The sequence below is a fragment of the Peromyscus californicus genome, unplaced genomic scaffold (assembly GCF_007827085.1).
Source record: "Peromyscus californicus insignis strain IS unplaced genomic scaffold, ASM782708v3 Scaffold_3__1_contigs__length_106647218, whole genome shotgun sequence".
In the NCBI taxonomy this organism is placed as follows: Eukaryota; Metazoa; Chordata; class Mammalia; order Rodentia; family Cricetidae; genus Peromyscus; species Peromyscus californicus.
The window spans coordinates 71,692,021-71,704,308 of record NW_026294551.1 but is presented as its reverse complement, the minus strand read 5'-3'; the positions used below and the strand labels follow the sequence as shown (position 1 = coordinate 71,704,308).

The following is a 12,288-nucleotide window of genomic DNA, read 5'->3' as shown; positions in this document are numbered from 1 at the left end:
TTTTAATGGGTCGTCCCTATTCAGCTGAACCTTTCCGGAAATGCCCTCACAGCCGCACCCGGTGTGTGTTTCCATGGTGATTCTGTCTGCATGTACGCCTGCAGGCCAGAAGAGGGCACCAGATCTCATTACAAATGGTTGTGAGCCACCATGTGGTTGCTGGGAATTGAACTCAGGACCTCTGGAAGAGCAGCCAGTGCTCTTAACCTCTGAGCCAGCTCTCCAGCCCTCCATGGTGATTCTGAATCTAATCAAGTGGACGAGATAAGCCCTCCCGCCTCATATCCCCACCCCAGGGTTATGGAGATGTACATGCTTGTGTGCCCATCCCTATGTCCCCAACCTGGACAGAGTTCTAGAACCTCCCTTCCTGGATGAGAGTCCCAGTTCCTCTGTCACCTTTTGAGCCCCGACACAGCCACTGCTCGAGGCACAAGGAGGCTGCCCTAGGACTTGGCTGAGCATCTCTGCTTCTAGCCACGCCTGCCTCTTCTTCTGCGATGTGATGTCACCCTTGATTAAAGGAAAATGACAAGAAAGCCCCAGGAGTACCTGGAAGGCTGCGTTCTTAACCACTGAGCCATCTCTCCAGGCTGCATGGATAACTTTGAGAATGACTTTTTCCCCCCACATACAGCAGTTTCCTTGAAGTGTATCCAATTTTTTGGATGTCAGAATTTTGCGGGTTTTTTTTCTTTTTCTTTTTCTTTTTTTTTTTTTTTTTTTTTTGGTTGGTTTTTTTGGTGCGAGGGGGCATGTTTTGTTGTTTGGGTTTAGGTTTTCTTTTTTTATTTCACTTATTATCATTTTATTATTTTATGTATATGGATCTTTAGCCTGCATATACATTTGTGTACCACATGGGTGCATAGTTCCCTTGGAGCCCTGACAAGGCCTTCAAATCCTTCATCGTTGGGGGAGTCTGGGGGGTATTGTTGTTGTTGTTCTGTTTGTTTTCTGTGCATTGCTGTTGTGTCTGTGTGAGGGTGTCAGATCCCCCTGGAACTGGAGTTACAGACAGTTGTGAGCTGCCATGTGGATGCTGGAATTGAACTCAGGACCAATGGAAGAGCAGCCAGTGCTCTTAACCGCTGAGCCATCTCTCCAGCTCCCTGGCTTTTCTTTTTATTTTGTTTAGTTTGGGGTCTTGGTTTTCTTTTCCTTTGTTTTATTTGGGGTTGTTTTTTTTATTTTTATGATTGTGTGTGTGTGTGTGTGTGTGTGTGTGTGTGTGTGTGTGTGTGCGCATGATTGTATCTGTGTGGGGGCACTCACACACCACCACACCCACATGGAAATCAGAGGACAACTTGGAGAAGCTGGTTCTCTCCTCCCGCTGTGTGGGTCCAGGGATTAAACTAAGATCATCGCCAGGCTTCGGCATCCGGTGCCTTTACTGGTTGAGTCAGTTCACCAGCCCTGATTTGGCATTTTTGAGACAAGGTCTCATGTATCCCAGACTGGCCCCAAATTCACTATGTAGCCAAGGATGACCTTGAACTCGAACCCTGACCTTCCTGCCTTCACTCCCCTTCTAACACCTCCCTTCTCTTGTTCCAGGGCCCCAAGGGACCTCCAGGACCCAAGGTGCGTGCTCAGCACCCCTCCTACTCCTTCGCCTCGCTCCCCACCTTCTCCCAACTTCCCCCGGTGAGACTGAAGCAGGGAGGTTAAGAGACTCAGTTCAAAGGAGAGACAGGTCACTGCATCTGTAGGGCTCAGTTTATTCACCTGTTAAATGGGGGCATGGCCTATCTTTCTTGCCTTGACTTCACATCAAGCTATGATGAGGGTTTAATCACGAGACACCTTGGCTGTTGGGGTTTGTGGTTGTTTTTGGTTTGGGGGCTGGGGGTTGTTTTGTTTGCTTGTGAGGTTGGTTGGTTGGTTGGTTGGTTTTGGTGGTAGTATTGTTTTGAGACAGGGTTTCTCTGTGTAGCCCAGGCTGTCCTGGAACTTGCTCTGTAGACCAGGCTGGCCCTGAACTCACAGAGATCCACCTGCCTCTGACTCCCAAGTGCTGGGATTAAAGGCGTGCACCACCACTGCCCAGTTCTGGTTTTTAAAAATACTTTGTTTTCTATGTAGTTTTAGATTCACAGCAAAATTGAAGGAAAGGTGCAGAGCTTTCTTGTATGGCCTGCACACACTCGCCCTGCCCACCCCACCACAACACCCCACACCCCCACACCTCTGCCTCTCATATGTGTAGTCCGTGTAGCTTCCCTTGTTGTTAGCATCCCCTGTCAGAGTGGTACATGTGCCACAACTGAAGAAATTACATTGACACGTTGTCCCCCAAAGTCCACCGTTCACAGGAGGGTGCCTAGTGCTGTTGTGGGACAAATGTGTGGTGGCTTGTGCCCTCCAGTAACATACCTAACAGTAATTTCACTGTCTTAAAAACCTCCTTTGCGCCGGGTGGTGGTGGCGCACGCCTTTAATCCCAGCACTTGGGAGGCAGAGCCAGGCGGATCTCTGTGAGTTCGAGGCCAGCCTGGTCTCCAAAGCGAGTTCCAGGAAAGGCGCAAAGCTACACAGAGAAACCCTGTCTTGAAAAACCAAAAAAAAAAAAAAAAAACCTCCTTTGCTAGGGGTTGGAGAGATGGTTCCGTGGGTTAAAATGTTTGCATTTTAAGCATGAGAACCTAAGTTCAAATCCCCAGCACTGTCACCATCACTTGGGGCCTTGTCAGAAATGCAAATTCTGGTTGCTAGGGAAGTAGCTAAGGGGCCGGATTCCCGAGTAGCACAAAGTCCTGAATCTAACCCTGCAGCACAGTGTAAGCTAGGTGTGGTGGTGCACACCTGTAATCCTAGCACTCCAGAAGTGGAAGCTGGACAGTGACCCTTGGCTACATAGTGAGTTCGAGGCCAGCCTGGGCTACATGAGAGCCCAAAAGGAGGAAAAGGGGAAGATAGAGAAAGGAGAGAAGGGGAGGGGAGGGGATGAGGGAAAGGAAGGGAAGTGGAGGGGAGGGAAGAGAGAAGGAAAGCAAACTGCCGCTCACCCGAGACCCACCTGAGACTTTGGGGTGTGGCTGGGGTCTCTTTAGTCAGCCTTCTGGATCACTGAACGTGTAGGTTGAGAACCAAGCACCGACCTGGAATGTTCTCTGCTTTGTGACAAGCTGGCTGCCTCTTCCCATCCAAGTCTCAGCAAAGCTGCCCCATGCTCCAGAAGGCTGGCTGTCCCTAGGTCCCTCCCCATGTGCTAGGTAGGCACAGTGCCTTCTGTTTTTTACCCTCATGTCCACAGATCAGGGACTGTGTGTGCTCTGGTCCCTAAGGAATGCTCACCAGCTCTTTGTTGACTGGTGAACTTGCTCCCATTCACTTGTCCATGCCCTGTGTCTGCAGAAATCTACTGAAGCTGGTTCTAGGCTGTTGTAGGGACTGAGATGATTCAGGTCAGACCCTGCCTTAGAGGGCTAAGTGCGGGGAGTACCTGCCACTAGTGCCTGGACCAGACAGGTGTGCCGTGAGTCTAGAGCAGGTAGGGGCCAGCTGGACCACTCAAAAGTGTGGCCCACGTGTCCACGTGCAGTGGCTTCAGCCTCAGATGTTATCCTTCTCAGGGGGATGATGGGATGCCCAGCCAGCCAGGACTCCCTGGACCCCCGGGGCCCAAGGTAAGTACACAACCCTCTTCCTCAAAGTCCACTAAAGTTGCCATCTAACCAGAGATGCCCCTTTCCGGGCCCTTTCACTTCACGGGGTTATGGGCCAATTCCCAGGACAGGCCAGAGGGAGGAAGCAGTAGGCCCTGGACACCTTGGCAGTGGCTTGGCTTCTCATCCAGACCGTCTGTCTCCCCTACCCTAAGTCCTCTTGGATCCCACCTTAGTCTCTCCACGCCCTGCCTAGTGCCAAGCTGGGGATAGGATGCTATCTTCACACCTTGTGCCCCAAACCCTTCGTCACAGCCACCAAGCTCCTAGCCAGCCTGCCTCCAGACTGTCTCTTGGACCAAGCATGGTGGCACACACCCATAATCTCACCACTCAGAAGGCTGAGGCAGGAGGATCTGAGTTTGAGGCCAGCCTGGGCTACAGAGTGAGACTCTGACTCGGAAGAAGCCCAAGAGACTGAAGTGATGGCTGTCAGTCCAATGTCTGCCTTGCAAGCACAGAGATGTGAATTTGATCCCCAGAACCCACATTTTTTTAAAGGCGGGGGCTAGGTGCGGTGGGACATTCATTTAATCCCAGCACTCGGGAGGCAGAGGCAGGCGGGTCTCTGTGAGCTCCAAGACAGCCAGAACTGTCTCAAAAGCTAAATTCAAAAAGGGAATTTATTTATTTAAGAAAGCAGGCATGGTGGCTGCCCAGCACTGAGGAGGAGGACCATCAGCTCCCTGGGGCTTGCTGGCTGCCAGCTTTACTTATGTAGCAAGTTCCAAGCCAGGGAGATACATCCTTTCTCAAAAACAAGACCAGAAGGAACTAAAGATGGTGCTAACGGAGTGACACTCAGAGTCCCCCTGACTTCCACACATACACGTGCACTCACATACACGTGCACTCACATACATATGCACTCACATACATGTGCACTCACACACATGTGCACCTGCAAAGTCTCTTGAGCGACCCCAGGTGTGTGCCAAGATCCAGACCAGAAGGAGGTGGTCGTGGTCCTGTAAACCCCTCAGGCTCGAGAGAGCTTCGAGCTCCATCCCCCAGCCCGGAAGGGCCACATTCACCAGGAGGCCTGAGCACAAGGCCCAGTGGCCCCAGGCTAGCACCTCTGCTTGTTTTCACTGATAATTTCTCCATTTCAGGGTGAGCCAGGGGATGTGGGGCCCCAAGGAGAGAATGGAGCGGACGGTGCCCCAGGACTGAAGGTGATATCACAATGCTCTGCCTAGTACCTGAAGGCCCCATTGACACTGTCACCCAGTCACCAGAGGACAACGTGATTTTACCTCTTAATTTGCACTTTTAAAGAGCGAGTCCCAGAGGGCCTGGACCAGGGGTCCCCTTTGACTCACAAGCAGGGTGGTCTGAGGGAGGGTGGTCCATGGTTCAGAGCCAGCGACAAGGTCTCATTCAGGCCCAGTTCTGGGGTAAGCTATCATGTAGTCTTGGGCTCCTGGGCCTCAGAATCTCCACCACTACTCAGTGTAGAAGGCTGCTCTTCTACACGGGCTATGAGGCCCCAGCACATGGGCGTTGGCCTCTTTGGGGAAGAGGGGACGGAGGTGAGATGGAGCATAAGAATCTCACACACCAGCAGACATCCATGTGTTTCCACAGGGGGAGCCCGGCCACCCAGGCCCAGATGGAGCCACAGGGCCCCGGGTAAGCAGCATTCCTTCTGGCCACACTGGTGGGATCCAGAAGTCCTTTGTCCCCGGCAGGGGTCCCAGAGGGTTGGTGAAGCAACAAGCCCTAGGCATCTTTTTTTCTTAAATTTTTTGGTGATTGTAAAACTTTTCATAACACATGCCTATAGTGAAAATTAAAATATGGCTGTATAAAGGGAAGGATCCCACTTGGTAAGTAAGAGCTCTCTCCCTTCCCAGCTAACTGTATACGCTTCTAGAATCTTCTTTGCATATTCAAACATTGGTCTTCTAGTTATCATTAGGCATGACTTCGCCTGCTTTGGGATGGTCTTGCTTTTTCAAGCCCTCTGCGAGAAAAGCAAGTGCTCTTAACGACTGAACCATCTCTCCAGCCTCTAGCCCCCAGATCTTTTGTAACTAACTCATGTGTCACCAGCACCTGGAAATGTGACTCAATACTGCCAGCAGTCTAACGTAAGGAGCCCCACTCAGAGCCTGAGGGACTCTACTCAGGTTCACCCTGGTCCTTGACATCCACCACAGATGTTATTTTTAATTATGTATATATACATGTACCTGTGGGGGGGGGGGGTTGTGCATGTGAGTGCAGTGCCTGCAGATCTCTTGGAGCAGGAATTACAGGTGGTTGTGGGCTGCCTGATGACTCAGGTCTTCTGCAAGAGCAGTGTGTATGCACTCTTAACCACGGAGCCATCTTTCCAGCCCCAAGAGCAAAGCAAAGTTAGCGAGTTTGTTTATGAAGCAGAAAGATGTGCACTTGAAGAGAATCAAGTGCGGGTATTAAGAGGGGGATGTGCCTAAGTAGTTCAGCTATATATCTGATCTGGGATTTTAAAGCTACTTAATCTAGGGCTAAACTTAGGCGTTAGGAAAAACCATGTACTGGAATCTTTTATTTTCCTTACCCACAAAATTCTGTCTCCTTGAAGAGACCTTTTCTTTTTGTACACTGAAGACTTGCAGCTGGAGAAGGGAGTTAGGAGAGAAAACATACATCAAAGGACTCCTTATACATATGCCCCAAGGCGGTTGGACTTGAGGCATAGTTCATTTGAAATTTTTAGCAGTCTCGTATGTGACATTTCTCAGAAAGAGTACAGCTCCTTTTGCAGATGAGCTTGTCTGTTATAATGAAAACTTCCAAGTGTCAGCCAGCGAGAGACCAAAATAGAAGTCGGCAAGAGTGAGGGGCCTCTCCCTTCTCGTCTCCCTTGCATTCCCCAGACAGCTCTCCCGCCTGGTGTGGACATGTCTTTCTGCTGACTATAGTGTCCCATCTTTGGCTACGTTTTCCCAGACCATCACGTAGCCCCTGTGCTCCGGGAGCTGGGGAAATGGCTCAGCTAGAGCACTTACCAAGCAAGTGTGACAAACAGGTGGGAGGACATGGTGGCCAACACGTAATTCCATGGAAGGCGGAGACAGGGGATCCCCAGATCAAGCTGGTTGCAAGACTAGCCACATCAGCGAACTCTGGGTTTAATGGAGAGACCCCTGCCCGACTCAGTCAATAAGGTGGAATCAGCCTCCCTTGGTCAACACAGTGTCTTAGAAGGGATTTGGGGCAGTTGGGTTGCTTCAGTTGGACACATTTAAAAGTCTCCCCATCAAAAGGAGGCTTTGTAGGCTGCGGACGTAGCTCAGACCCTAGAGTGCTTCCCTAGTATACATGGAGCCCTGGGCTCCAAGGTCTTTAGGTTCCTGATACTGCGTAAACCAGGCGTGGTAGTGCGCACCTGTCACCTGTAGTCTCCGCACTTGGAAGGTAGAGACAGAAAAATCAGAAGTCCAAGGTCATCCTAACTTACATACTAAGTTTTAAGGCCAGCCTGACCTAGAGATCCTGCCACACACACACACACACACACACACACACACACACACACACACACACAGAGAGAGAGAGAGAGAGAGAGAGAGAGAGAGAGAGAGAGAGAGAGAGAGAGAGAGAACATAGTGGTACACGCCTTTTATCCCAGCACTTGAGAGCCAAAGGCAGGTAGATCTCTGAGTTAGAGGCCAGCAGGGTCTACATAGCAAGTTTCAAGCTAGATAGGGCTCTACAGTGAGACCTTGTCCCAAAAAATAAAACAATAGTGTTGGGCTGTAGCTAGAGTTTTCCTGCCTGGCCCACAGTCAGGACAAATCTCTCTCACCTGCCAGTCCCACAGCCGTCAGACCCAACCAAGTAAACACAGAGACTTATATTGGTTACAAACTGTATGGCCGTGGCAGGCTTCTTGCTAACTGTTCTTACAGCTTAAATTAATCCATTTCCATAAATCTATACCTTGCCACGTGGCTCGTGGCTTACCGGCATCTTCACATGCTGTTTGTCATCATGGCGGCTGGCAGTGTCTCTCTGACTCAGCCTTCAACTTCCCAGCTTTATTCTCCTCCTTGTCCCGCCTATACTTCCTGCCTGACCACGGGCCAATCAGTGATTTATTTATTGACCAATCAGCAACACACTTGACATACAGACCATCCCACAGCATTGGGCTTTCCACTTTCCGTGAGAACTGGACCTCATTGGATTTGACTATCCACATGAAGGCAAACCACAGGCAGCCCCTCTCTCCGGTCAGATGGCAGCGTGTTCTGCAGCTGGCCCCAGGCTCCCTGCCACTTCCCTCATGGGACCTTTAATGAACAAACAGCTTGCTATGATGATGGTGATGCACAGGCATGCCTGTGGCCTGGGTGACAAACTCTTGAGCTCCTCATCTCTGAATGTGACGAAAGACCTGCTATGTCACCCATGATGCAGCTCTTCTCTCCTGCCACAGGGTCCCCCAGGCCTCAAGGGAGAACAAGGTGACACAGTGGTAATCGACTATGATGGCCGGATCTTAGATGCCCTGAAGGTAAGAGTGTTCCTCATGGGGCCCTGGATGCACCCTTTATGTCCATTTCTGAGGGAGCAATGGCTCACTGTGTCTTACCTATGGGACCAAGGACAATACAGCATAGAGACCTGGGTTTCCTCAGGCACCTAATGTGGAAATTGGTCCCGTGTGGAGATCCACACAGTGCTGAGAGATTTTCTGTGACTGTGACTCAGAGAGCCCTGACCTTCCCACGAGCCAAGGCAAAAAAAGGAAAGCCCTCTCACCAAACCCAACTGTGCCTCTGGGGATTTTCTAGGTACCACTGTCAGGAGAGCTTCTAACAATTACTGTAAGGAGATAAGAAAGACAAGGCTGACCAAGGAGCCTTGGGACTCATGTGGTCTCTGGGCACCAGGCCAAAAAGAGATGGTGCCAACTGCTCTTGGGTTCAGGGAGGGATATAAGATGGGATGAGGTAGTCGTCAGAAACTGAAGTGAGCATTAGTGCCCGACCCTGCCTAAGTATCAATTCCAGTTACCTTCCACAGGCCTCTGGGAAGTACAAGTTGATGGTAACTATGGCCCACACTGGCCTGCATGGTGTGGTGTGGTGTGGTGTGGTGTGATATGGGCCTGAGGTGCATGGTATATCCCAGGCTTATGGGAAACATATGGTAGAATCCTCATTCAGGGAGCCAGGAGGTTGGTGTGGGGTACAAAAGTAAGAAGAGACTCGATGTCATGGGTCATGGGAGCTCTAGTTAGTTCTTGAGTGTAAGGATGTCAAACTACCAGTGTACTGGGGGTGGCCAGGCGGAGTTGTGTAAGTGTGTGAGGGCTGATATGGGGAGGGCTTGAGGCAGGGAGCTCCCTGGGACATGAGTGCTGAGCCTGGCCCTAAAGAAGGTGGGAAGGGCGGAGGAAATAAGCCCAGAGCCATCGCAACGGGGACATCGATAAGCAGGGGACTGGCTGAAAAGAGAACTTGAAACAAGGTCAGAGGAGCTGTGTAAGATGTGGCCTCTGGGGGAGGGCATGCGTTGGCCATCTGAGTGTGTTGGTACAAGAGCTTAGAATGAGACAGTGTGGACACACAGTCTACCGTGTGACTGGGGGACTTCTGGGACAGCAGACAACAGATCCAGACGGTCAGTGAGTTCACAGGCCCAGCAGAAGTGGCAGGACCAGGCCGTTGTTCCTTTGCATATTTGGCCTGTCTTGAAGGCTAGAAAAAGACTTCAGCTTATTTTGAGAGTCAAAGGTGAGCCACTGCCAAATCTTAAGCAGGGGAGTGTTATAAAGGAAGGCATGTTTGAGGAGAACTTCTCTGAGGGCAGAGGCCCCTCCAGCTTTGGACACCAGTATCTCCTCCAACGGCCAGTACCCTCTCACTGGCCCCTCTGTAGACTTGAAGGCCAAACCAAACTGCATGCTGTAAGAGCTGATTTGACTGGGTGGGAAGTAAGCTGCTGGGGACCTGAGGTGAGAAGGCTTGGTAGGTGGTGGAGGGTCTTGTCTAACCATAACTGGCTTGATCTTTTGCATACAGGGTCCTCCTGGGCCACAGGGAGCTCCGGGGCCACCAGGGATCCCTGGAGCCAAGGTTAGTGTAGCTGCATTTATGGGACCCCCAAGCATTCATCTCTAGGTACCACTTCCCCTCTCCTCTCTGATATGTGTACCCCAATTTCCTCCTGGCATAGTAGCCTGACTTATAGGGCTCAGAGAAAGGGGTCCTGCCCATTCCTGAACTTACACCCCTTCTTTAGACCTCAGCTCTTCAGAAGAGAGCCTGAACTGAAGAATGGAGCCCTGGGGACATACAGTGGCCCACAGATGCACACAGCCATTCTGTGGCATATACCTGTTCATCACTCCTTTTCTCAGAACCAAGAGCCCAGGTTGGGCAGGGTCTGGTTCTGACACTAGCATCCCTGGACTCTGTGACCTAGAACAAGCCACTGAACCCTGCAGTCCTAATCTTAAGTACCCCAGCTGGCAGTAACAGCTACCAACTCCAGCTGCCCTTCAGGCTGAATACACAAAGGGAGACAGTGGCCACCCTCCTGGAAGTCCATCTGCAGGGACCCAACCCCGGGGGCTGTGAGCTAACCAGGGAGACAGCAGCTCCCACCTTGGGCCACTAACCCACTGGCTGTTGAGGAAGGCATAATTCCTTTTGCCAATTGTTCCTTTCCAGGGTGAACTTGGATTGCCTGGCGCCCCAGGAATCGATGGAGAGAAGGTCTCTGAGCCTTTCATTTCTATGTCAATGTCGTACTGGGTATTGTGTGTGTGTGTGTGTGTGTGTGTGTGTGTGTGTGTGTGTGTGTGTGTGTGTGTGTGTGTTACTATGTAGACATGGGTGAGCATCTCCCCAGGTGTGGGTGGATGTATCTTTATTGTTGAATCCCTAGTAGGAGGAACATCTTGGACCTGTCATAATTGGTTGAGTGAAGGAACGCTGTCACTCAAAGACACATGAGCACAGAGTTGGCCTCATGAGGGCTGGAACTCAGCAGTAGAGCACTTGTCTAGCATGCATGAGGCCATGAGTTCAAGCCCCAGCACCACAAAATACATACATACATACATACATACATACAATACATATATACATACATACATAAACAAATAAATAAATAAATAAAATAAGGGGCTAGCATCTGAGCAGTGGTGGCACACACCTTTAATCTCAGTACTCAGGAAGCAGAGGCAGGCAGATCTCTGTGAGTTTGAGGCCAGCCTGGTCTACAGAGGGAGTTCCAGGACAGCCAAGGCTACACAGGAAAACCATGTCTCAGAAAATCAAAAACCAAAAACCAAACCAAACCAAACAAACAAAAAAAGTGGGGGTGGGGTGGGGCTGGAGATGGCTCAGGGGTTAAGAGCTCTTGCTGCTCTTCCAGAGGACCTGGGTTTGGTTCTCAACACCCACTTGGAGGTTCATAACCATCTGTCACTCCAGTCCCAGGGGATCCAACTCTCTTCTGGCCTCTGTGGGCACTGCACTCATGTGGTACACAGACATATACACACGTGTAAAACAGCCATACACATAAAACAGGAATAAATGAAAATTTTAATTAAAAATAAGTGTTGGCCTCATGAGTGTCCCAGAGGGAACACACCAATCTCACATGCTCCCTATCCACCCCTACCTCATAAGCTGCCCCAAGCATACAGGAATGCAGGGGTGGGGTGCCCACATAGCTCCCCTATTGCGTTCAACCAATGTTCCCAACTACCTGGGCTAGAGGTGGAGACTCACAGGCAAAAAGTGGAATGTAGAGTAAGGTGTGTAATCCCAACACTGAGAAACTGGAAGTAGGTGGATCAGGACCTCAAGGCCATCCTTGGCTTCATAGCCAAAAAAAAAACAGAGGATGGAGACAGGAAGGGATAGAAATGAATGGATGGATGGATAGATGGATGGATGGATGGATGGATGGATGGATGGATGGATGGATGAACAAATTAAAAAACCAGGTGTGGTATATGGTCAAGCCTGTTAAGCTGAAGGGTCCACAAGGGTCAGGAGAAAGGAGAGCGCCCATCAGTCCCCACTGATTCCTTTTTCTCGTGACTTTTAGGGTCCCAAAGGACCAAAAGGAGACCCAGGAGAGCCTGGGCCAGCTGGGCCCAAAGGGGAAACAGGAGAGATGGGCCTGTCAGGCCTTCCGGTAGGTGGCTGGCTGGGCCCCACCCTGGGGACTTGCTGATGTTGGCAGTGTGGGGGCGTCCTCACATGAATGCCCTGCAGCCTATACAACCTCAGCTGCAGAAGGACTTCCCCACCCCCACAGGAGCCCTGCAGGTGAGGTAGGGAGGCCCAGCCTGGCAGAATCTACTTAGCTGGGTGGCTAAGTGACCCAAGCTGGCCCACCTCTCAGCCCTGGATCCCAGCACAGCAGTGGAATCTCCCACGGTCTGGGTTTCCTCACTGCTAACATGAGTAACAAGCTTCCAGTCCCATGACAGCATGAACTGGAGAGGACCAAGACTAGCAGCTGAAACACCCCTGATTCATTAGCATTTCTATTGCTTCTGGGGCCTCATTAGAAAAGCTTCATTTGTGCCTGGCAGTGGTGGCGCATGCCTTTAATCCCAGCACTCGGGAAGCAGAGCCAGGAGGATCTCTGTGAG

General features: G+C 50.9%; 1 protein-coding gene across 1 annotated transcript in view; it reads left to right on the top strand.

Annotated features, from left to right (window-relative positions):
- Col23a1 (collagen type XXIII alpha 1 chain) overlaps positions 1–12,288 on the top strand; it is a 307,202-nt gene that overhangs the window by 283,500 nt on the left and 11,414 nt on the right. Inside the window, exons 11-18 of the mRNA XM_052757961.1 lie at positions 1,561–1,587; positions 3,579–3,632; positions 4,784–4,846; positions 5,259–5,303; positions 8,101–8,178; positions 9,692–9,745; positions 10,343–10,387; positions 11,736–11,825. Of these exons, the coding sequence (XP_052613921.1) occupies positions 1,561–1,587; positions 3,579–3,632; positions 4,784–4,846; positions 5,259–5,303; positions 8,101–8,178; positions 9,692–9,745; positions 10,343–10,387; positions 11,736–11,825 (456 nt within the window). The remainder of the gene's footprint in view (positions 1–1,560; positions 1,588–3,578; positions 3,633–4,783; positions 4,847–5,258; positions 5,304–8,100; positions 8,179–9,691; positions 9,746–10,342; positions 10,388–11,735; positions 11,826–12,288) is intronic.